Source organism: Podarcis cretensis (genome assembly GCF_951804945.1).
Source record: "Podarcis cretensis genome assembly, chromosome: 8".
In the NCBI taxonomy this organism is placed as follows: Eukaryota; Metazoa; Chordata; class Lepidosauria; order Squamata; family Lacertidae; genus Podarcis; species Podarcis cretensis.
In genome coordinates, this window is record NC_137177.1 from 42,821,164 (window position 1) to 42,846,473 (window position 25,310).

At 43.2% G+C, this 25,310-nt stretch overlaps 1 protein-coding gene across 5 annotated transcripts; it reads left to right on the plus strand.

Annotated features, from left to right (window-relative positions):
* LOC307222810 (dipeptidase 2-like) lies at window positions 1-24,469 on the plus strand. Of its 5 annotated transcripts, XM_079988325.1 has the most exons (12): window positions 1-205; window positions 1,769-1,908; window positions 8,820-9,093; window positions 10,292-10,418; window positions 10,980-11,109; window positions 12,166-12,313; window positions 13,655-13,724; window positions 14,366-14,542; window positions 15,334-15,421; window positions 16,924-16,999; window positions 18,403-18,538; window positions 21,886-24,469. In XM_079988325.1, exons 3-12 carry the CDS (start codon window positions 8,948-8,950, stop codon window positions 22,072-22,074), a joined length of 1,287 nt encoding a protein of 428 aa, XP_079844451.1. In that variant the 5' UTR covers window positions 1-205; window positions 1,769-1,908; window positions 8,820-8,947; the 3' UTR covers window positions 22,075-24,469. The 5 variants fall into 5 exon arrangements, with proteins under 5 accessions (XP_079844451.1, XP_079844452.1, XP_079844453.1 ...); XM_079988326.1 differs by lacking the exon at window positions 1-205 and having other exon boundaries at window positions 1,664-1,913; XM_079988327.1 differs by lacking the exon at window positions 1-205 and having other exon boundaries at window positions 1,664-1,908; window positions 8,918-9,093.
* Window positions 24,470-25,310: the final 841 nt, after the last annotated feature.

A 25,310-nucleotide genomic window follows, 5' to 3' on the forward strand; every position in this document is an offset into this window, starting at 1 on the left:
CCGAGAAGTCCCTACCTGTCCCACCAGAGTGGTGCATGCCCTGGTTATCTCCCGCTTGGACTACTGCAATGTGCTCTACGTGGGGCTACCTTTGAAGGTGACTTGGAAACTACAACTAATCCAGAATGCAGCAGCTAGACTGGTGACTGGGAGTGGCCTCAGGGACAGTATAACACCGGTCCTAAAGGATCTTCACTGGCTTCCAGTACGTTTATAAGCACAATTCAAAGTGTTGGTGCTGACCTTTAAAGCCCTAAACAGCCTCAGCCCAGTATACCTGAAGGAGCGTCTCTACCCCCATCGTTCTGCCCGGACACTGAGGTCCAGCTCCGAGGGTCTTCTGCTGGTTCCCTCACTGTGAGAAGCAAAGTTACAGGGAACAAGGCAGAGGGCCTTCTCGGTAGTGGTGCCCTCCCTGTGGAACGTCCTCCCTTCAGATGTAAAGGAAATAAACAACTATCTGACTTTTGGAAGACACCTGAAGGCTGCCCTGTTTAGGGAAGTTTTTAAAAATTGATGTTTTTATTATGTTTTTAGATATGTTGTAAGCCACCCAGAGTGGCTGGGGAAACCCAGCCAGATGGGTGGGGTAATAATAATAGGCAATTCAGGTTTTCTCTGGATTGTTGTTTGCTCTGATATAGCACTAAAGAGCCAGTTTAACCTGGGAAAGGAGCAGGTCAATGGGAAAACCGCTCTGACCTATGCCTAGAATGTATGGATCAAGTGGAAAACCACTTGGACTTCTGCTTTCTAGGCCTGGAGCAAGCGGAAGTGTGGATGAGCTCTGGGTCTCAATCCGAAAAGCAAAAGCTGAAATCTGGAAACCCTGGACGTGATTCGGAAAAGGGCAACGAGAAAGATTGAAGGGGATGGAGCAGCCTCCCCTTTGAGGAAAGGTATCTGGGACTTTTCAGTTTAGAGAAAAGACAAGTAAGAGGGGACATGATAATTTCGTATAAAATAATGTATAGGGTGGAGAAAGAGGCTAGAGGAAAAATTGTCTGCCTCTGTCATAACTTGTGGACATCCAATGAAGCTGAATGTTGGAAGATTTAGGACAGACAAAAAAAAAAAGAGCACTTGTTTTCACTCAGCACATAGTTTAACTGAGGAATTCACTCCCACAAGAGGGATGGCCCCCAACTTGGATGGCGGTAAAGAGGGATTAGACACATTTGCAGAGGATAAGGCTGTCAGTGACTATCAGTGCATTGCGTGTGTTGTCATTTCCAGACAATATTGTCAGTAAAAAATTATCCCGCTGATAAGGTGCCGGTGGTAGAAATTACCCCTGGATGCTTCGCCTATCACCAAATCTCCATAGTAGGAATGGTTTGTTCTTCTCTTACCCTCCCACTTCCTCTTTTAAGTGCACTCATTTTAGCCTTATATGGCTTTTGAGGCCTGGGAACTCTGCCAGAAAAGTAAAACCTATTTTCATCTGAACTACAATGTGTGCGATTTTCACTAAGCAGCTTTTACCATGCCAGAGTTGCTGAAACTGTTTTGCTGGCAGCCGGTGCACTTCAGTTCTCTGTGCTTTGTTATCTCTGGGGAGAAAGAAAACCATGTACCAAACTGTCGGAAACTACTGGAAGTCAGTGTGACTCTGACTTCTAGAAACCCATTATAAACCCCTCAGTGAGCAGTTTCCAAGCATTCAGCCCTTGCTTTACTGCAAGGAGGATCCACGTATACAATTACTGGACACAAGAAGTAATGAGTTTTGTGGTGACGCATCATGAGGTGTTTTTCCCCCCAACAGACACCCTAGACTAGAGGACTGGAGGATGTTTCTCAATATCCAGTCTTGATCCAGGATTTGCTGAGAAGAGGCTGGAGTTAGGAAGAACTGAAGGGCACTTTGAAAGAGAATTTCTTCATGCTTTCCAGACAGTGGGAAAAGTAAGGTCAATAAAACGCAAATAGCATGTTTTGTTTTTCAAAGCTGCCATTTCACTTTATGGTGGCTTGGTTGCCAATGATGGGTTCTGCTGTATGATTGTAATTGTTTGTACTTGCTACACTGTAATACAACTTGTTTCTACTTGATGGGTGGAAGGGCACCAAGAACCTGGTTTGCTCCGTCTGGCTTCAAAGGATAGGACTATACATGTGTGACAGTTTCAGATTTCTCCTAACAGGCACGTTTCTATGCAAATTTGTCTAAGAGACACATTTTTGCAAACCAACTCCCCTAATACAATAGATAGTAAAAATGTTACTTACATATACGTGTGTGTGCACTCTCTCACACACAATTTACACTAGTACATGAATTATTTACTTTGGAAACTGCAATGCAAAATTCAGAGAAGTGTGGATTTCAAAGTACGGCTGTGTTTTGGTTCACACTATGTTTTGAGAAGTGTGAGTTGGGTAGGTTTGCCTTTAAATGCATGCTGAATTGACTTTCTCCCCTATTCCTAAGTTGAGATTCTGTCTAGGGACTCTAGAGATGAGTTGTGTATGTGACAATTGGGTTTTTCAGGTTAGGTTTTTTGTCTGTCTGTCTGTCTGTTTTCTGAGCAGCCTCTGGCTAGATCGTCTGCTTTGGTATATAGCTGTAGCCTGTGTTCTCCTGCCCCTGAGGGAGTTTCACAGGGAGTTCTCTGCTATGGCACCTCATCTTGCATCATTGCCCCAGTGATGCTGAGGAGCATCATAGCCCACACATTTGAGACTTCAGTTTGAGCGTTCAGGGCTGGCACTGCCATTAGGCAGATAGTGGATGATAGGTGGTGGGAAACAGCTTCAAGGTGTTTGAGGACAGTGTTGTGTGTGCCACATAACATGTCCCATATCCCCCAAGGCAGGAAGATTCAAGTACCATCAAGGAAACATTTAAATATTTCATTTGTGTTGATGAGGAGTTGCGAGTTTGTTTGTCTCAAATTAGACCTAAGAGAAATGAGATTACCCAGCAAAAGCAAGCTCACACTTCTCATTCAGTTGGTATATATACTGAAGGTACACATGTAAGAGACTCGTTTCTAATTATATTTTGGGAATTATTCGTGTTCTTATGTAGCTGCATTATTTTATACTTTCTGGGTGTCCCATGTTCATATTATAAAGTAGTTGTGTCCTATGTTATCAATTAAGCACTGCTAGAAGTCCCCCCCCCCCCATTGTATTTCTTATTTTTAAAAAATCAGTGTGGTTCAAGCAATTTTTTTATTCTGAAAGTGTGGCCCAGAGAAAAAAGTTTGGGGACCACTGCCCTAAGCTAACCTACTGTTTTCAGCTGTGGTAGAGGATACTAAGCCATTACCAGTGCTGTAACCAAAGAGAATCTAGAGACTGAACAAATTTTACAGCACAGGGATCTACTGATACAGATCTAGAAGAATGAAAGCAGATTTTATACGTAATTCCTGGAACTGTAGCAAAGGGAAAACATTTTGGGCAATAATGTTGAAAACAGCACAGGGAATTACAGGATATGTTTTTACCCGAAAATCCTTTAAAAATGCTTCTTGGAATGTTCCAGTTTGCATGTTGACCTTCAACCAATACGAACTCTGCTGATGACAGCAAAACTTTGTATTGCCCAATCTTGGAAATGTAAACAATACTCCAACAACTACACAGTTGCTAAAGAAAACCTGGGAAACAGCCTTGCAGATAAAACAACCATATAATAGAGAAAACAACAGAATAATTACCAAAGCAAATGTACTGACCAATGTTTATACATTTCTGGAAAGACAACGTGGCAGATAATAACCTCCTTATTTACATTAATGTAATTATCTGCACTTTCCCTTCGCTTCATAATACTTTTCTTTCTATTCACATTTTCTCTTCACTTTATCACTGCATATCTATCGTAAAATTAATAAAAATATTAATTTGAAAAGTCATAGAGAATCCAGGGAACTGCAGTTTGTTAAGGGTCCAGTGAACTGTATCTCTGTGAGGCCAGCACTGTTAACAAACTACAGTTCTCCAGATTCTTCGGGGAAGTTGTAACTGTTAATGAGAGTGCTTTAAATGTATGGCACGGATGCAACCCTAGCTAGCTAAACACAACTGGCTCTTTTTAAAGTTTTCATGACAGTCCAACATCCTATTTCATTGCCAGAAGCTTTATTATCTTTCCCTCCCTGTGTGGATGTAATAAGGGTGAGAGACCTGATATTAAGCAAGTTGAGCAACAACTTGTTAATCTTTCTCCTGCCAGCTGTCCTCATATCATGCACTGCTGTGCATTCAGTCCCCCCCACCCCCGATGTGACATGATAGAAATTCACAAAATTATGCAAAGCATGAAGAAAGTTTTTCTCCTTCCCTCGTAACACCAGATCTCAGAGGTATCCAAGGAAGGGGGATGTTGGAAGATTTGGGACAGATAAAAGGAAGTACTTCTACACACAGCTCATAATTTAACTATGGAACTCACTTCCACAGGAGGCAGTGATGGCTACCCATTTGGATGCTATGGAAGAGGACTAGGCTAATTCATGGAGGACAAAGCTTTCAGTGACTGCTAGCTAGGCTGGCCATGCTTTACTTCCACTATGAAGACATTATGCCTCTGAATACCAGTTGCCAGGAACCACAGGTGGGCAGAGTGCTGTTGTGCTCAGGTTCTGCTTTCAGGCTTCCCACATGCATCTAGTCAGCCACTGTGACAGCAGGATGCTGAACTAGACAGGCCACTTGCCTGATCTAGCAGACTTGTCCTGCGTTCTAAAATTACTTGGCCATTTATTGTTGGAGTTTGGCGGGGTTAAGACTGTCAGGCAATCTAAAATTGGGTGGATTGTTGTTTTTTCTCTGCGTTATGGGTTTCTGCTGGGGAAGGGAGAGCTGGCATTCATAGATAATGACACGGGCACAGAAGTTCCAGTGCAGAGCACAGTTGGGAACAATTGCCGAGAAATCTCAGCGAGTGAGGATATTCGGTCCTGTCCAAATTGCTCTGAAACTACAGACAATGGATCTGCTGCAACTTGGGTCATCAGACTTCTGCAATGACTATACTTAATGTAAGTGGTCTCTTTTGTCTGCCACAGACTTCTGAGCAACTGCTGTAAACTGTCTCTAGAGCTTATTTAATTCTAAGGGAGAAGACCAAGCTGCCATTCCCAGAGGGTTGGCAGTCATTTGCCTCCTCATTTCTTTTTTACAAGACAGAAAGAAAAATTGTAGTAGAGATTGTGAGTACTTCCTACCCACAGTGGGTGAAAATATAAACTTGAAAGCCCTTTTAGAATGTGCACCAGTAAAATAGGTCAGGCATTTTTATGGCTTGCCTGCCTAGTCTAAAAATCATCATCTCAACATGGAGCTCTCTAGAGTCTGTAAATGATGGCAGGAGAAAAAAACAAACCCTGAAAAAATAGAGAGGTTGGGAGGCTTGTTGGCCTTTATAGTTCCAAAACACAGATGGGGAAGATACTTGATTGTGATTGCATTAATGAAAAAATTACCTAATTTGCACTTCTTGCATCAATATGTGAACTGAAACACAACTATTCTTTGAAATTCACTGTCCTTCGAAATTCACACAGCTAAATGTTTCAGAATACGTTGATGTGATAGGATGTACAATGTCATACCCTCCAACAATTCTCTGATGAAAATAGGGACGTCCCATTCCATAATGATAGTTTTACTATTTATACCCCACACATCTTACTGGGTTGCCCCAGCCACTCTGAGCAGCTTCCAACATATGAAAACATAATGAAACATTTTTTTTAAAAAAAAACCTTCCCTATACAGGATTGCCTTTAGACAGCTTGGGGGTCAGATAATTCCATACCCTCCAACATTTCTTCAATGAAAACAGGGACATCCTAAGGAAAAGTGGGACATTCCGGGATCAAAACAGAAACCAGGACAGCTTCTCTAAATCAGGGACGTCCCTGGAAAATAGGGACACTTGGAGGGTCTGCAGTGTCTGCATTTCCCTACTAATATACATATTTTTGTACACAGTGTTTGTTTGAACTACACAGCAAAATGAGGAGTTGTGTGAATTTTGAAGGGTAATTGTGTTTCAGTTCAAGTATTGGTTCAAAAAGTGTGAATTAGGGCTGTGCATGGCCCCTGGTTCTGTTCAGGCCCTGAATTGGGCCCAATGTAACACACCAAAGTGGGCACCAGATTGGGGAGGGGGACACACACAGCCCTGCTATTGTCCATTTCATTGCATTTTAATGTAGTGCAATCCTACCTTGGGTAGTAGGTAGAATATAAATCATCCAAAATAGCTAAAATAAAGTGGCATCAGTAGTATGCCCACTAAACCTTATTGCGCTGAGGCAGCAATAAGCACAGAAGAAGCTACCTTACACCAGAACCTTACACCAGCCCAATAGTGTCTGTTTTGACAGATAGTGACTCAAAGATGTTGAACATCAAGTGCCACTTGGTCCTTCTCACCACAGAGGCCAGGGGAGGATTCTGAGGTCTCCTGCATGCATAGCAGGTACTCTGCCACTCAGCTATGAAGGCTCCTCCCCATACATAGCTACATCCACACAACCTATTTTGGCAGTGTACAGAAGAGTCTTCAATTAGTGGTTTTATAGGAGGGAGAGAGAGGAGAGGTGTAATGTTTTGGGATAGGCTGAAAGGCCTGAATGCTGGGAGAAATGAAAAGCAGAGGTGCCTAGGCAGTTATGAAGTGAGATGGTGCATTGTGAGGTGGGAGGAGAGAGAGAAACGACTTCATGTCAGCCTGGAAACATGTTGCTATAAATTCTCAGCTGTTCTCACAGCATGCGGCGGAGAAACTGAAATGCCTGCAACTCTGTTATGATCATACATTCCAGTGACCCTATTTTCCGGGGGAAATCCCTATTTGGGTTATTGGTCCCTGATAAATTGCTGTCCCAGTTTTGCCTTTTAAGGATGCCCTTTTAAACTTCTCACAGGGGTAGTCACATTTGTCTCTTGCAGCAGCAAAAACAACATGCTTGTCACACTAACAGATTTCTTACGGTGTCAGAGGTAGTCTTGAGACCGCAAAAGCTCATTAGGCCAGAGTCACCACTGTAGTGACTTTGGGTACTAGTGCGCCCACCAGTACCTCCTATGCTGCCTGTGAAAGGTGTCAGTAAACGTCCCTGCAATATAATACAGCCATAGGTCTGTCATCACAAAGCAGTTCACTTGGTCGCTGACAGATGGTGCTATATTGCAGAAACGGTATGATGACAGATTGGGCTCCCAAAACTGCAGGGCCATTGCAGCAGTGTCAGAGGGTGAGGAATGTGTAATTTGGGAATATGTGTGAAATGGCACAAACTGCTTGGTCTGTGTTTCGAGTTGCCCTTCCCCCACATCTTATTTCTGTTCAGTGTTAGGATGCAAGCTGTGATAGGCCTTTTGAAACAGCTCAAGGCCACAGGTCTCTGGCATGACTCATCCACCTTCCCTTTCTCCAAAGAGTATGTATATGTGCATTGGTGTTTCATATGTGTTTATAAAGCCAAGACTGCATTCAGCAGTAATTTGGGTATATTTTAGTGAATTGTGGTGTTGGTGGATCTATCTCCAGACTTTGATCTCTCAGCATATTTGAATCTCTTTAGTATATCCTCTTAAGACCACAGAAATGTGGATGAGCCCTATGACAGGGATGAATAATTTCAGTTTTGAAGTTATGGGATTTATCTGTGTCAATCTCCCTGGGGCATTACAAGCAAAAGGTGGTTATCAGACTGACAAATGAATAATAGACTGAGAACTGTATTGCAAAATTCAGAGAAGTACGGGAATCAAAGGATGCCTTCATTTGCATCCATATATGAGATCAAAAAGTGCTAGTCAGAATGCTTCAACATCCTCAAGTGCCCCTCTTGGTTTTTTTGCTATGCAAACAGCAATTCCGGAAAAGTTTGAGCAATATTGTGACACTGAGGGGTGGACAGGGACAGCTTAACTCTTTCTATCCCTGCTACGTTTGTTTTTAAAATCAACTCTCTGAAAGTACTATTTGCATTCCATGAGGCTGAGAGAGGGGTGAGATTTGGAATCAGAGCAACTAAATAGGAGCAAGAGAAAAGCAAGAAGGCCCTGGGAATCCTAGACATATGAGAAATCCTTGCATGTGTTGTTCGTTCTCTGTTATTTCTTACTAATTCTTTATGCAGTTATAGTTACAGCTTCATCAATCTTTAAAACAGTTTTGACTTGTCTGATCTAAGGGGAGGGAGCTCCCATGAACTCCAGGTCTGACTCTTCAGTCAGGGCAATAGGATCCTTACTGGACAGTGTTGGAGTCATATTATAAAATAGATAATAAAGAAAAGCTGACTAATATCAATGGACAGGAAGGTCCGTGGTGTAGATGCTGGTGCCACATGAAAAGATTGATTACCTTCAAGTGCAGAATGTATGCCACGAGGCATTTGTAAAAGTATATTATTTTCAGCCCAACTGATATAACCTGTTGAAACCTTTTGCCTTACTTGAGAACCGTCTCTGTGGGTGAGGGTGCAAAAGACATGTGAGGACTTGTTCAAATGTATGGAGAGCCTTTTCTTCTGGTGCCACATATATCACTTGCGTGATGTCAAAAACCAGTCATGGCCTGGAACTCATTCTGTCTTGGCAGGGAAAGGATCAAGGCTGTCCTTAAATGCCCTCAAGGAGGACGTTGACTGTGTGTTTCATCCATGTGGGAGTCAACCCCTGTCACGTCCATGGAATGTGAAGCTAAATACATCTCTTCTGGGTTAAAACGCTATTAATCATTTGCTGCTGGAGAGCCAGCTTAGAGACGTTGTTTTCTGAAAGTGAAGTGGCAAGGTTCTCATCTGTAATTAAAACTCTTCCTCTCTCCGCCCCTCCTTCAGTGGCCAGCCAACAAAACGCAGAGCATCATCTGTGTTTGGAAGCCATTGCCTGAGGAACCTCCACAAACTCAACAGCTTGGTGCTGCTCTTTATTCAAGGTGCCACGTGAACGTTGCCATTCGGTAAACATGCTTTCGGGTCCAAAGAGGGATCCGTGGAAGATGCTTCTGTGGCTGCTGTTCCTGCTGCATGCTGACATTTTGGGATCCAGAGCTGAGGCAGACTTAAGAAAGAAGGCTCATGACCTAATGAAGCAAGTCCCGTTAATCGATGGGTAGGTGGAATTCCTTGTTTTCAGAACTATGAAAGCATCACTGTGGTTTGAGCTGGGCTATATTCTGATATAGCAAGGATTGTGGAAACTTTTTTAAGCTTTCTGTGGTTGTATGCCAGTTACTGGTAGGGCCAGAGACAAAAGTAGACAGAGCAATGAATGTAAAGATAACTTTTATATAGAAAGCTAGCTTCTTTCTTTCTTTCTTTCTTTCTTTCTTTCTTTCTTTCTTTCTTTCTTTCTCTCTCTCTCTCTCTCTCTCTCTCTCTCTCTCTCTCTCTCTCTCCCCCCCCATCCATGAAAGTAAAAACCATTATCAGAATTCAAAAGCCTCTTCTGGCATGGCAAAAAGACAGTCTGAGGTGAAAGAGTGTGACTTAGGGGTGGGTTTTGACCTGGGGAGAGTCCCAAGAGGCAGATAGAGAGGTCTGGAAGGCTGGATTTGGCCCCTGATCCTGAGGATATCCACCCTGTGAATACAGTATTCTTCTGATTCAATATAATTCTTTTCTTGAATACGAACAAACAGAGCTTGCAAATATTCAGTCATTCTTGCCTGCCTCTGGAATTACATTCCTGGTTGTGTTGCAAACTGCCTCTGCCAGGCAGCAATGAGGAAGGAATCTGCCCAACTCGAATTTCAAAGCAGACACACCTGATTTGATTCCAGTCTGTACATGAGCCAAATCAGATCACGAGTCCTCCTTATAACTTGCAGTCCTATGGGTCCCTTCACAAGGTAGTACAGGGGCTGTTCCACATTGCCTTATCTCTTCCTTTTACATTAAAAAGAAAGAAAACCCAGCCTCCCAGAGCATATAGTGCATGAGGCTATTAATATGCCTGTTTAAACATGGGGGCAGCCATGTTTCCTTTATACAATCCCCGCCCCCGGCCCCTAAAATTGAGAATATGAGTCTCATTGACCTGCAGCATTTCAATATCAAGTGTACTGTGGCAAACTGCTGCCATGATGGGGCCAAACGTCTGTGGGCCGAAAGTCCAGGTCATTGGGGTCAAGAGAGGGAGGGAGGCATGCCACAAGTTCTGTGACAGAAATACACGTGTGTGAACTAAGTAATTCAAAGAGTGCCTTACAGTCCATCCTCTTTCATTAGCTCCCACAGCGATAGCAGATAGAGACGTACCTTTTAGAAAGCAGTAATAGAATAAAATGTCCTGTCTTCTTATCGCGCAGACACAACGACCTGCCCCTGAAGCTGAGATGGTTCTACCAGAACAAGCTGAGCAAGACTGACTTGAGAACACTCAACAAAACAGACACAAACATCCAGAAGCTCCAAATGGGCCATGTTGGTGCTCAGGTAGGTGTTCGGTGTGTACCCAAACCCTGCAAAATGCAGGATTGAACTCATCAGCCGATTCTACACAATCGCTGGTATAAAAGAGTGTGGGAAGTGAATTGTTGTGTGGTCCCTTGATGTAAGAGGTGAAAGAGGAAAAATATAGCAAGGAGGGGTATAGGATGGATCCTAATAATAATAATAATAATAATAATAATAATAATATATTTATACCCCGCCCATCTAGCTGGGTTTTCCCAGCCACTCTGGATGACTCCCAACAGAATATTAAAAACATGATAAATAAGGCCTGTGAGTATGCCATCTATTATATGGGTATTTTCTATGGGGTTGGGTTATGGAGGGGAAAATGTCCAATTGCAGTTACAGTTTGAATTCATACCACTCCTACCGATGGACTTCAAAGGGATCCCTTCTCGGCACCCACCAGCTCATTTGAAGGCAGTTGGGTCAATGGCATATCAACCGAGCGTCCATTGTGTGTACCTATAGTTGTGCCAAACAGGCATATATACACCTGAAATTCTGTTTTAAAGCTGCATTTTGTCAACTTTCTTCCAGTTTTGGTCCGTGTATGTTCTCTGCAGTGCACAGAACAAAGACGCTGTCCGCTTGACGTTGGAACAGATCGATGTTGTGAAGCGGATGTGCAAAGACTATGAAGAATTTGAGCTGGTGACGTCTTCTCAAGGTAATGCATCCTGCATTCGCTAGAGTGAGATGGTCTCCTTAGGTAGCTAATTTTTTATAACCTGAAAGGGGAGCAAATAGCCAGCTATTGAATCTATTATCGTATTTTTACTGCTGGGGGGAGGAAGAAAGCTGCTTGTGGGATTTTCTTCCTCAAATGCCAAATAACATGGCTGGGCTGTGGTACTAGGCACATTGACTTGGTGGGGGGGCTCTATCTGCTCTTATGCCTCAGGTAGAAAAATATACTGGGCTGGCCCTACTCAGGCAGAAAAATATCCCATGTACATCAGCCAAAAATCATATGCTAGATCCAGAAATGAGTGACACAGTTTTCACATTAGCGTATTATCTTATCCACTGCCCCTTCAGATACTCCATCCTCACATGGAAGCAGGGGATGCCAGAGGCAGGTTTGGAGCACTAAATATGAGGAGGGCAGGCATGTTTAGTAGCTGTTTTGGGCTGGCAGGGGGGTAGCTATTATTTTGCCTTCCTAATGCAGGCATTGCTAACAGTAAAAACATGAAAAGCTGTTAGGGATGGGAGAGAAATTCGATTCTGCTTACATTGAAAGGTGAACTTACCTAATTCACATTTTTCATAACAATATGCAAATCAAATACAAACGTCCCACTTTTCTGAATTTTGCAATTTAGTTCTCCAGCCATGTAACATGTGCCAAAATGCATATAGTAAACCATGCATATAAATGTGTATATATTAGTGAAAATGACATGCAAAAATGCACTATATTGGGGCAAATTGCTTTGCAAAAATGTGTATATCAGAGGAAATGTCATATTAAATGGTGTATAGTAGGAAAAATTCACACAAAAGTGCTAATGAATCTTAATGAGAACTTAAAAGAACAACAACCCCAAAACCAATGTGGAAATGTGAGGAACTTAACTTAAGACTGGAGAAACAAGAAACCGAGCGAAAACAAAATTCCTCATTCCTACATGCTGTAAATCTACCCGTAGTTGCACAACTATGTTGCTATGCATTGATGTCCCTTTAAAAATTCGGATCTGTCTTTCTGATCAAAATCCAGGCATTGCCAGCACTGACAGCAAAAAGATAGCATGCTTGATTGGCATCGAAGGGGGACACTCCATCGACAGCAGCCTCGCAACCCTGAGGATGTTCTACGAGCTGGGCGTTCGGTACATGACACTGACCCATAACTGCAACACTCCCTGGTAAACTACAAACAAGTGTTTCTTCAGAGAGGGGCTGTTTCTATAGGATTTGACAACATTGCTTACAACATTATAATGTATTTATTCCTGTACTGAGAGAATACATATGCCAGTAGGTCAGTCTGCTAAACGAAGGACCGGGGGAAGGCTGTAGCTCACTTGTTCAACATCCACTTTACATACAGAAGGTCACAAGTTTGATCCCTGGCATCTCCAGGTTGGGCTGGAAAAGGCTTCTGTATGAAATCCTGGAGAGTCACAGCCAGTCAGTGCTAGGTGGAAGGAATAAGCAGTGAAGTTGAAGCAGGGGTGGCTCAGGAAGTTTTGCTCCTTGATACAAAACTGAAAATGGCACCTGCAGCCACTTGAGGCGACTGGAGGTGGCCCAGCGGAGTCCCAGCATGCTGAAGGAGGCCAGAGAGGAGCAGGCGGTGGCGGCTGCGGGTGACAAGCACAGGAGACAGTGAATGGTGTGCTCCTCAGGGAACGAATCTGCCACCCCTCCCAGTTGTCCCAAGCCTGCCACCTGAGGTGACTGCTTCACCATGCCTCATGGGAGGGCAGGCCTTGTGTTGAAGGATGGTTGGATTTAGAGTGAAGAGAGAGGAATTCAATTCCCTGCTTGGCCATTTCTCAGTTTAACCTACTTCATAGGGCTGTTGTGGAAATAAAAAGGAGCATTGTTTATGTTTTCCTGCGTTCTTTAAATAAACACTGGTTTAAATAAGTAATAAATTAATCTATTTCAGGGGTTGCCAATGTGCCATTTTGGGATGCCCAGCATCCCTTCTGTGGCACCCGTGAAAGGCCTAAGTAAATATCCCCTCAAAACTCCACAATACCCTTTGCTCTTCCTGCTCAGTTCTTGTTTGCACTGGCTCAGCCTCCCCTTACACTGAACATGCCCCCTTAAACATGCTCACGTGTCATGGGATGCCCGGATTGGGCACCCAGCATCCCATCTCTTCTAACTGGAGGAGAGGTGCAAAGAGCTTCTCTCTGTAAATGAATGTGTAGGAGCTGATAGAAGTGCCTCCCCCCCCTTTAAGTGGCTCATGGGGAGTGTGCCTGTTCCTTCCCCACCTGAATCTTTTCTGCTGTCTTGGATGTGGCAGCTATTTTGTGTTATGTCATGACCCCACAGCAACCATTCTGTTTCATGCCACTCACCCCATGGCAACCAATTTTTGACAACATCCCCGAAAAATTCAGTGTTCTAGATGCAATTACATCTCTCTCTGTGTGTGTTTGTAACGCTGTTCCACTTCAGAGTTTGAAATATTTCCTTGACAGGCTTAAGTTGCTTCTTAAACATCCCTCACCATCTTTGTTCCCCTGCAGGGCAGAAACCTCAGCAAAGCAAGAACATGAATTTTATCCCGACACTGAGGGCCTGAGCACTTTCGGCAAAGTAAGCATTAGTGAAGTGAAAATTAGCAAATTGCTGGCTGATATCCACCTAGCAGTTCGAAAGCACCCCTAAGTGCAAGTAGATAAATAGGTACCGCTTTATAGCGGGAAGGTAAACGGCGTTTCCGTGTGCGGCACTGGTGCTGGCTCACCAGTGCAGCTTCGTCACGCTTGCCACGTGACCCGGAAGTGTCTTCGGACAGCGCTGGCCCCCGGCCTCTTAAGTGAGATGGGCGCACAACCCCAGAGTCGGTCACGACTGGCCCGTACGGGCAGGGGTACCTTTACCTTTACCTTTTTATGCACCTGGATGTCTTTGAAATGTACATACTCTGCAGAAAAGGCAAATTCCATATTAGGGTCACTAGTAACGGGATCAAAATAAAGCTGCCAATATCACAATGCCTTTGTAAATTGTAGGCCCCAAGGGGAACCACACTGCGCTCAGCATTGAGGGGGGAGAGTGTTGTTGCACTCAGATTCTGCTTGTGGGCTTCCCAGAGGTATTGGATTGGCCACTGTGGGAACAAGATGCTAGGTTTGGTGGGCCTTTGTCCTGATGCAGCAGCCAGGCTCTGCTTATGTTCTTAGATTATGTCAGAGTAGCATAACCCACAGCACCATCTGCCCATATTGTGCTAGGAAGTGGTGAAGGAGATGAATCGACTGGGGATGATGGTGGACTTATCTCACACGTCTGACGCAACAGCAAGGGCAGCTCTTAGTATCTCCAAAGCGCCGGTCATTTTCAGCCATTCATCTGCCTTCTCAATCTGCAACCATTCAAGAAATGTTCCAGATGATATCCTGCTGGATCTGGTGAGTGAGACTTAGGGCTTATCCAAACTCACCATTCCTCTGCGCTTTACTTCATGGTCTGGGATTTAAAGCTCCGTGTCTGAGCACTCTCTCTTTCTTTCTCTTTTGCTTTGGCGTTTCCCCCACAAAAACCCACTCTTTAAAGCTGAATCAGAGCAAATGGAAATCCACTGAAAACCCAAATTGCCATTTGTTGTGCTTCAGCATTAAAGAGTGGGTTTTTGTGGGATCAGCCCCTCCTGTCCTGGCCAATGACATGAAAACCTCTATTTCTTGTTGTCCAATGAGCCTCGCCAACTCAGGGAATGACCAATAAGGCTTCTGCATATGATCTCAGTGACCAAGCTAGGATATAAGGGATCTGGTGGTCCCTGAGGTAGCCCAGACCTAATCAGTCTAACACAGGAACACCTTCAGTTGTTTAACTTGTATATTCTGTAGATAACTTGGGGCGTATCTACACTCGTGGTTTATAACATTAAAAATGTGTTATTAAAATGTGACACCAGGGGGTGCTGCAGAGCAAAGGGAAACTGCCATTAAATGTTATAGAATGTTATATTTAAAAATGTTTAGAAGATCAATGTAGATCTAGCCCTGGTGTCTTCCCACATCAAATCTGGGTTTGACTTTATATTATTTTCTGAGAGTTTTTTCCTCCCCACCTCAGCCTTTACTTTTAGATACAATTATATTGTCATTGATGTTCTAGCTGCCAACATCCATATCATTATTGATGGTACCAGTCTACTTGTATCTGACTTGCTTCATTTCCTCTTCCTTTGTTTTAGAAAAGGAATCGTGGGATTGTGATGGTGACATTCCCAACCAAATTCTTGGCCTGTGGTAGCCAAACAGTGAGCATTTCAACTGTTGCAGGTTAGCAGAAGCAGCTTTCTATATATCACTCTATTAGTAATATCACACTACTTTCCAGAACTAGAGTGGAATATAGCACAAGTTTAGCCCTCATTTCCATGTTATTTGCGAATGGAATATTTCTGGAAGCAAACAACACAGAAATGAGCGCTAAGCTTGTATCACAGTCCAGTATAGTTCCAGAAGTGGCTTTTACATTCTGTGAAAGCTCAAACAGAATACTGAACTTCACAGAGACTGCAGGTGTGCTTATTCAAGGTAGATATCCATCCTAAGGAACAAACTAGATCTTACTTAATGGTGTGATTAGGAGCTATAAAAGGGTACCTTTCCAGGTGCATGAGGGTGGTTTCCATCAGGGCTGCAGAACAGACGAAAGGGAAGTTGAACCTTTTCCTCCACAGCTACAGCTACAATTGCAATGAAATACCACCACCACTAAAAAAAAGTGTGGTGATTTTCATCAATATTATGGCTGGTTAGGGGAAGCTAAACCTTTTGTGGTTTTAATGAAAGCCCTCTTTCACTGAGTATGTTCAGTATCTGTTGGAACGTAGTAGAGAGTGGGGTAGACTGGAGGTTCCTGGAAGAGAGCATAGCTAGACAGCACTCCATGCTGCAACCTTTTGCTGCAGTTCCCACTTGTAATCCTTCTAGCCCTCACATAACTACTACTCCAAGCACATGGTGTTTTCTTTTTCAGCACGGTTCAAATGGTTTGCCCTTTGTATATGTAACTGGAGGTAATATTGAACCCAGGTCTTATTATCCCAAGGTCACTGGACCAGGGAAATAGATAAATATCAGGTCAGCTGCCTTGGAAAGTTTTATTTCCAACTATGAGCTTGCATTACTGTAGCAGCTGCCTTCCTTCAGCCTGTTCTGACCTCTCTGTTCCCCAGAGGTCAAGCCTCTGTGAAAAATTATCCTAATGAATAATGTTACTAAGAAAATAACCTACAATCTGTACAAATGTTTTTGTTCATTTAATCAGTTATGGCATTTCTGCAACTAAGAACAAAATGTTCTAGTGTGTAGTTTTGAGGTAAACATTCAAATTGCAAAACATCAAGTAGATCTGATATATTTTATGTTACCTTTTGGTTAGCTGTCTGTAAGATGTCCCTTGACAGCTGAGAATCCCACACAGTCCCACACCTGCCCCACTCAGTTTTCTCATCACTCTCTGGTAAAGCAGGACCAGTGATGGGTGTGGCCTGGAAAAAGCTCTAAGGGCCAGACAGAGAGGCCTCACTTTCAAGACTTACCAAGCTGATCTTGGTCTTTAAAATGCAAAGGGTGGAAAAAAAACATGGAGAATCATGTAGTTTGAACCTCAGGGTGGGTTGCACGTACTTCAGTGGCCCAACTTGCAACTGAATTTGCCCACAATTGGACATGTTGTGTTTCTGTCAGACGTCATAAATGGCTGTGCATTTCCCCCCAACATGTACTTCTGCTCTGACAACTATTGTCATTGTTGTCTCCTTTAAATGATCTAGATCACTTTGACCACATAAAGGAAATTGCAGGTTCACATTCAATAGGAATTGGCGGTGACTATGATGGATTAGTTCGGTTAGTAACCTTTTTTCATTGTCGTGCAAGACAGTTATATATTCAGCACTACAGTGGGATGCTGTTTTAAATGGCATCCTTGGAATTCCACCACAGTGTAGAATCACCCCATGTCCTCTTGACATCATCGTGTCTTGTGTTTCTCCACCTCCACTCTTGGTAGCCAATGGTGAGGACCAGGGGTCACCATCATTATTGATTAAATTTATAAACCACCCTTCATCCAAAGATCACAGGGTGGTTTACAGCATAAGAAAGGTACCCTTGAGATGTTCCTCCAAGTGCACTGCAGCCACCCCCAGTCTTCAGGTGGTGAGGTTAGTTACCTTTTCATCCCTTGAAAAGTACATCAAGCTGATGGAGGAAGTTGGAAGAATGACACTCTTCCCCACTTCCTGTTTCAGCTCTATGCTCTCAGCTTACTTCTACTGGATCCAACTTTTACCCAGATGTATTGGGAAAGCAGGGTGTTTGTGTGTGAGCATGTTTGTGTGTGAGCATGTACACCTTCTTTCTGTCACTCTGTGGGTGGATGATCTAGGAGCAGGAGTAGTACACAGAGGTGATGGTGCCTGTGACAGTCAGTCAAAAATCTGCATGTTCCCAACATGTGTAAAATAGTTGGCAACCCTTTGGGTGAGGCAATGCAAGACAGGCTGAATCAGACCACCGACTAAGTGTTCAGGGCCAGCCCTACCATTTGACCTGATATCCTCTAACCTGCTATCCTCAGGAATGTTATAGGATATTGTCCTGCCACCAAAGATTCAAGAGCTGTAGCTCACTGGTAGAGTATCTGCTTTGCATGCAGAATGTCCCAGTTTCAATCCTCAGCATCTCCAGGTATTGCAGGCAATGTTCTCTGCCCAGAGAGCTGTTGCCAGTCAGTGTAGATGGACCAAGCTAGATTGACCACGGTCTGGCTCTGTAAAAGGTAGCTTTCTAGTTTCCTAAATTCTAACTGCTTGTCCAACCTCTGTACATTATGGAATACATGTATTGCATGTAACATGTGCTTCAACTTCCAGAGTGTAAGGACTTTATGTAGAACGAAAAACCTAAGAAAATGGTTGCATCCCGCTCAGGAGGGGCATTCCAAACTTGACTGGGATTAAATCCCTGAAAACAATTTAGATATCCCACAGTTTTCATGGCCTTCTCATCCTGTGAAAGGAATTACATCACACAGTGCAAGTGGAGGAAATGATTGGATGTCAGCAAGGCTTCCTCAGTCGGACTCTTGAATCTGATTTAGCACAAAAAGGATGTATATCCCCTCAGGAGTTAGCTGCACAGTTAACTGAACGCGGGAACTTATTAAGTTCCTTCTCTAGGGGGGGAAATGCCATCCAATATACATTTTGTTTGTTCCATACCTCAGTGTGAACTTTCTTTGCTAACAGATTCCCTGAAGGACTAGAAGATGTCTCTAAATATCCAGCCTTGATCGAGGAGCTGTTGAGGAGAGGCTGGAGTGAAGAAGAACTGAAGGGTGTTTTGAGAGAGAACTTCCTTCGTGTTTTCCGGGAGGTGGAAAAAGTACTGCTAATATTTGTTTTTCCCTTTTAACTGGCATTACATTTCCCCAAGGGAGGGAAAGAGATCCTCTAGGTCCGAGATAAGGAACCTGGGCCTTCTAGATGTTCCCTGACCTAAGGGTTGAGGTTACCCAGCAAATTTGAAATGTGAGAATAAAAACAGAAACATTTCATTGCTGGATCAAATTTAAGACTGTTTTAGGTCAGTACTCAGCCTCCAATAAATCAGGTGCCCCTGGGGGGGAAAGCAGACCAGCCTAAAGATGGGCATCACTTAGTGTGGGAGGAAAATATAATCCCTGTGACCCACATGTGTGGGGTAAATAATCAAAAAGTATCAGCTGGGTGCCTTGATTCACAAATTCACTCTCCAGCAGGAGAGTAGCAGAGTTTAAACTCTCCACCCCACTCCGTTTTTTCTCCCCCATCCCACAATGATTAGACAGCAGTCTGGATCCACTAAGCATGTTCAGCTTTGTTTGTATGTTTGTGTCTCTACATATTAGAGGGTTTTTTGTTTTGAAATTGTAATTCTGTAAATCTTGGAGTTCCCCCAGGTCTGATGATACTTTTCTCCTGGCTGTGGTGGTGTTTGTTTTCCCAGATAAGGACCAGAATTTAGAGTATGAGTTCACTTTTTGTATGTAGCAGCCTTCCCCAACCAGGTGCCCTCCAATAGTTGCTCTGTCCCAGCTCCTGTCAAACTAGCAGTTCAAAAGCACACCAGTGCAAGTAGATAAATAGGTACCACTGTGGCAGGAACAGTGCTTCTGTGTGCTCTGGCTTCTGTCACGGTGTTCCATTGCACCAGAAGTGGTTTAATCATGCTGGCCACATGACTGTCTATGGGCAAATGCCGGCTCCCTCGGCCTGAAGCAAGATGAGTGCTGCACCCCATAGTCACCTTTGACTGGACTTAACCGTCCAGGGGTCCTTTACCTTTACAAGTCTTGAATAGCAACTTCCATCAGCCTCAGCTAGCATCGCCAGGCTGCTATTTAAGGATGCTTTGTTTACAGAAGGTCCAAGCTACTGGCATCACCAGACTTCCCAAGACCCTGGTAAACCACTGCCAACCCAAGGAAACATCATTAGACAGTTTATGCACAGCCTAAATCAGGACTGGGGAACCTTTGGCCTGTCAGATGTGGCTAAACTACTGGTCTCATCATCCCTGGCCACAGTCCAGCAACATCTGTTTTTTTTTAAAGAATATTTATTGGGTTTTCCAAGATTAATATAAGAACAAAAAGAAAAAAGACAAAAAAATAACAAAAATACAAAAATACAAAATTAAAAAACGATTAAAACAAATACAATTTCCATTACTTATTTCCATTATCTTATTTCTCAGACCTCCTCTCACCTCCCCTTCTTGTATTCCAATTTAAATTTTTTAATTCAGCAAGTCCTTATATCCAAATTTAAACATCAAATACTTAAACAACATTACTCATTCTTAAACATTTTTCCTAAAGTCGACCAAAATTTCCCTTCCACAGCTTTCCCCAGTTCAAAACAAATAACAGAACAAAATAAAAATAAAACAAGTTATAATTATATACCCTTTGGATTCCCAAACTCCACCCACCCCTTTCCCGGTTTCAGTCCCCAACAAGTGTTCATCAATTCAATATCTTGTCTAGCCTGGAGATCTCACATCCGAGGCTTTTAAATCTCTTTCAGTTCCTCTCTGCCGGCCTTTTTGATAGTCCTTAATGTTAAACCCCAGATTTCGGAAAGGCTTCGGCCCAACAGAATCCATATTTTTTCCAGCCAGCCCTCCATACTTGAAAAAAGCGCCTATGGGGTACCCCGACATACTCCTTTCAAGTCCAAATGTCCCCAAAGCTTCAATTTCCACCTTGATCAAATTTGTAATCCTTCGGTCTTCAGATCTCCACAAGAGGGGATCTCTCAGTTTTAGGCTCACCAATTCAGGCCAGGCTTTCCACATCAGATTGTTATTCTCCTTTGTTGCCTTCATGTCAGGCCACAAATTGTAACTGTCATTTGACATCTGGGAAGTTACAGCTCCTCCTTCCTTCTCTTCAGGAACAGCACATATCTCCTTTTCCATATTCTCATAACATTCAAATTTTCCTATTTGCTCAGTTGTATGAGCTTCCTGCTTCGAATCCTTATCAACTTCAACAGAATTGTTTACTGCTAAGACCAGAGTTGTGACACTTGTAGCCAAAACATCAATTTCCCCTTGTAATTTTCCCAAGAGAACAAATGTTCTATCCAATTCAGTCTGAATTTTCCCTCCTCCAGCCATTGTTGTAATGTCCTATACCCCCTCTAAGGGGATTTTAGTTTCTTAATATTTTTCAGCTCAAGTCCAATAGCCAATTTATTGTATCAGTCCTTCCTTATTCTCAACAAATTGTAACAAATATAACCAGCAGAAGTAACAGAAACAAAGTTCTCTTTTTCCCTCTGACAGCCAATTTGACAGCTGTCAAACTCCTCAGTACTTCATCAGCAGACTCTCTCGCGGGACACTCCCGGGTCCGGGGTGTGTGTGAAACTTCAGCTCCCACAATTAATCTTTTATCCTCCAGTAAAATTTCTTATGATGTCAAACCATGAGGGTTAAAGTCTTTTAGTAAAAGAAAAAAAAAAAGGTCCTCTCGACCTTAGATGACAAGTTCTTTGCTTTAAATTATCTACAAGGGGGGGGGGCGGACTTCCTTTTTAACCCTTCCCCGCTCGTTCCTAATTAAAAAAAAAAAATTCCTTTAAATTCCGAATTCCATATTACTCACGGGTTTTAACTTTACAATCCAATTGTTCCAAGGAAAAAGTCAGCGCTCTCCATCAATGGCTTGCGGCTTCACTCCGCAGAAGGAGCAATGAACTCACAGCACCGCGCTGCACCCCGTCCCCGTTCCGAAGCCTTTAAAAAGGCTCCTTTGCGGTTTGGGGGGGCGCAAATGGTGCCCGCCGAGTCACCAGGTTCACAGGCATCCGCGCCTGTGATTTTTAAGGGTCCCCGCGTCGCCGCCGCGGACAAGACCCGATCCTGCGGAGCCGATTCCCTCCGGAGCACGGAGGGAATCCGCCATTAAACGATGGCGCTAACCCGGAAGTCCACAGTCCAGCAACATCTGGAGGGCCACATGTTCCCCAGTCCTGGCCTGAATTATCTCCAACTAAGTTGTACTAAAAGTAGACCCATTGAAATTGATGGGCTTAAATGAATCTTGTCCATTAAATTCAACAGCTCTACTCCGGATGCCGTCCGTATATCAGATGGGTCAATAGAATAAGGCAGCTTCATATGTTTATAATTGATGCAAAGGTCTCACTTTCTGATTTATCATTGTGTTTGAATACTTCTAGGTGCGTAATGAGAACTTGTCAGAGGGCGTGAGCGAAGTGGAAATTCCTCCTGAAAAAGTCGATCATTCCTGTCACACAGAACTAAAGCCCCCATCTAAGCCAGCGACCAATTCCCATGGACTGCATTGGGGAGGGCAGCAGCCGTACAGCTTCATTCTCTCAATTGCGGTGTATGCAATGCTAAATTGAGATCATCATCTCAGGCAGTGGTGCAACAACCCTGCATGCCTGTTTGGAAGATACAAATGTGAAGTGTGACGCATGTAGACACATGTAGTGGTGCAACAACCCTGCACGCCTGTTTGGAAGATACAATGTGAAGTGTGACGCTTTGTGGGGGCCCCACTGTGCCTTCTTCATTTCCATGAATGAAGAGAAGAGGCTGTCTCTGCACACAAAGGGCAGTTAGGTGAAACACAAGGACAAGACTCCTTTGCCTTAAATATTTTTGCTGAATACCAGGTTTCAGCAAACACCACCTGCAAATGCAGCAGGTGTTTTAAGTTTGGGGCAGGGAACCAGATGTTGTGGGACGGCAGCTCCCATCCTTACTGACCCTTGTCTGCATTGGCTGGGGCTGATGGGAGCTGAGAGCCCCACATCACCTGGAGGGTCACTGCTAGCAATGTGGGAGTCATTCACTGCAGTTCACGTTTATAGGCAAACCTGCCTAACGCACACTTTCCGAAACAATACGCAATTCAAAACACAGGCATCCATATCTATCCATAATTTTGTGCTACGTCACTGTTAAATTTTCACAAAGAACTTTATTTTTCTTTTTAAAGAAAACTACAAACTGGTTTAGAAATACAGTGGTACCTCAGGTTAAGAACTTAATTCGTTCTGGAAGTCCGTTCTTAACCTGAAACTGTTCTTAACCTGAAGCACCACTTTAGCTAATGGGGCCTCCTGCTGTCGCCGTGCCGCCAGAGCACAATTTCTGTTCTTATCCTGAAGCAAAGTTCTTAACCCAAGGTACTATTTCTGGATTAGCGGAGTCTGTAACCTGAAGCGTCTGTAACCCGAGGTACCACTATATGGAGAACTGAAGAGTGGAGGGATGAGAAACTTGGAGCAGATTGGCCGCACCATATACATCTAAAGCACACCCTGTATACATTTAAAGCACATGCCTTGCCCCAAATAAACCTGGGAACTGTAGTTTCTTAAATGTAGTTTTGTGAGAGGAAATGAGAGTTCCTGGGATTCTTGGGGGTGGGGACATGTGCTTTAAATGTATGTGGTTGTTCTGCCCTGAGAGAAAGGCTGGGATGTAGGAGGAGGCCTGTTTGATAGCCATACTGTAGGGTTGTCATACGCTCGGAATTTCCTGGACATAGCTGGCAGTTGGCCCTCGGAAACAGTATCTGGGTGGAAATTGCTTAAATGTCCGGGCAAATCTGGACGTATGGCAACCTCAACAACATTTCTGTTCGGATTTTCACTTTTTGAAATATGGCAACACTACCATACTGAAATATAGGAATTCCTTCCATAGAGAGGCTTGTCCATCCCTACATTTATGACTTTCACCACTATTTCAGGACTTTCCTCTTCTGACAGGCTTTTGACCTCTGAGATTAATGACCTCTCTCTTTCTCTTTCTAGTGGTATGGTGTGGGGGTTTTTTTGCTTTTTCATTTTAGCTTGTTTTCTTAGTTGTTTGCTGTCTCAAGCATGCTGAGTGAAAATAAATGTTGTTTTTTAAAGGCAGTAAATTGTTAAATAAAGCCAAAACCAGATCAATATCCAGCAGTTTCACCAAAACAAATGAGGGACAGCTGCTGAGGGAGAGGAGATTTAGATTCATGGATCCTATAAAATGCTGGAAAATTGTTTGAAAAGATCACGTGATATAATAGTTGTTGCTATATAATATATAAATCTAAAATTATTATAATGAGCAATTCTGTGACTGCTCACTGTTGGATTCACTAGAGTGGTAGTTTGAAAGCTAAAGCCCCAGTCTACATGCTCTCAGAGGGGCCTAGGCTGTAATGCAATTCCCACTTGCTTGGGAGTGAGCTTCATGGAACTCAATGGGACTTGTGTACATTATACTGCCAATCATCCTGATTAACTTCAGTTGCATCAGAACCTGTGTATACGTACCTTTGGTTCCAGGACCTCTGACCCTCCAGGGGTTACTGGACTACAGATCCCATTATCTTTGTCCATTGGCCTTGTTGGCTGGGGCTGATGTAGTACAACATCACCTGGAAGGATAACTTCCCACCCCAGTTAGTCTCATGGACTAAACTTGGCACTTTCCACATATTCTCCTGCAAGCTCCAAACATCTCAGATGCCTACTCCACAGTAACTCAGAGCAGGGCTTTCAGTGTGGCTGCCCCTATTCTGTGAAATATCATTCCTGTTAAAATACGACAGAAGCCTACCTTCTTCACTTTCTAGAAACAGAAATATATTTTTCTTCTAACAGGCTTTCCCAACTGCATATATGGATCTTTGCCATTAGTGTCTGTTCTGAAGGGTTTTTGTTATGTTTTAAACATATGTTTTTGTGTTTTCAAATGCTGTGACCATTGTATAGAAGGCAATAAATAAATAAATTATTATTATTTATTTTTCTTATTAAAAACAACCACGTGCACGTTCGTATGAAGCACAGGGCTTAAATTCTCTGAACAACATTGCTTTTTAAAAAAACACTTGGCTGAAATTTTTAGAAAGGCAGTAACATGTAAAGGATCAAATGTCTGACTTGGGTCCAGTAGTTTTATTTTAATTTAAGGGTGGGGAACCTCTAACCAAGAGCCAAATCTGTCCAGCCCTCTTCCCCAGGCTTCAAACCACACTGGTCCTGCTGTGTCTCCTCTTAAGTAACCTGACCTGACTGGCGGATGGATCCATTCAGATTCTTGAGTGACTACTGTGAGCACCACCCCCTCTAGTTACTTCTATGTGACACACACACACACCCCGCCGCCAAGATACAGAGGAGACAAGGTGTGCACACCCACATTTCTGAGGGAATAGTATGAAAACGTTGGATCTGTTAGTATTAATCTAAGCCACAAAGAGCTGAAACAGCAGTTCCTTAGGACCTAAGAGATTCCTGTTGTTTGGTGTCCAAACAACTCGCTTAACCATTGCATGTGGTTCACTCACTGGTTAACATCTCTAAGGGGCGGGAGCAGCCAAGGTGGGTCATCTCACAGATAATAATAATAATAATAATAATAATAATAATAGTAATAATAGTAATAATAGTAATAATAATAATAATTTATCTATACTCCGCCCATCTGGCTGGGTTTTCCCAGCCACTCTGGGCGGCTTCCAACAAAGTATTAAAACACAATAGTCTGTTAAACATTAAAAGCTTCCCTAAACAGGGGCACCTGCACAATTTGCTGCTTAACTTTCTTTCTAGGAGGACTAGATACTTCTTTTAAAAAA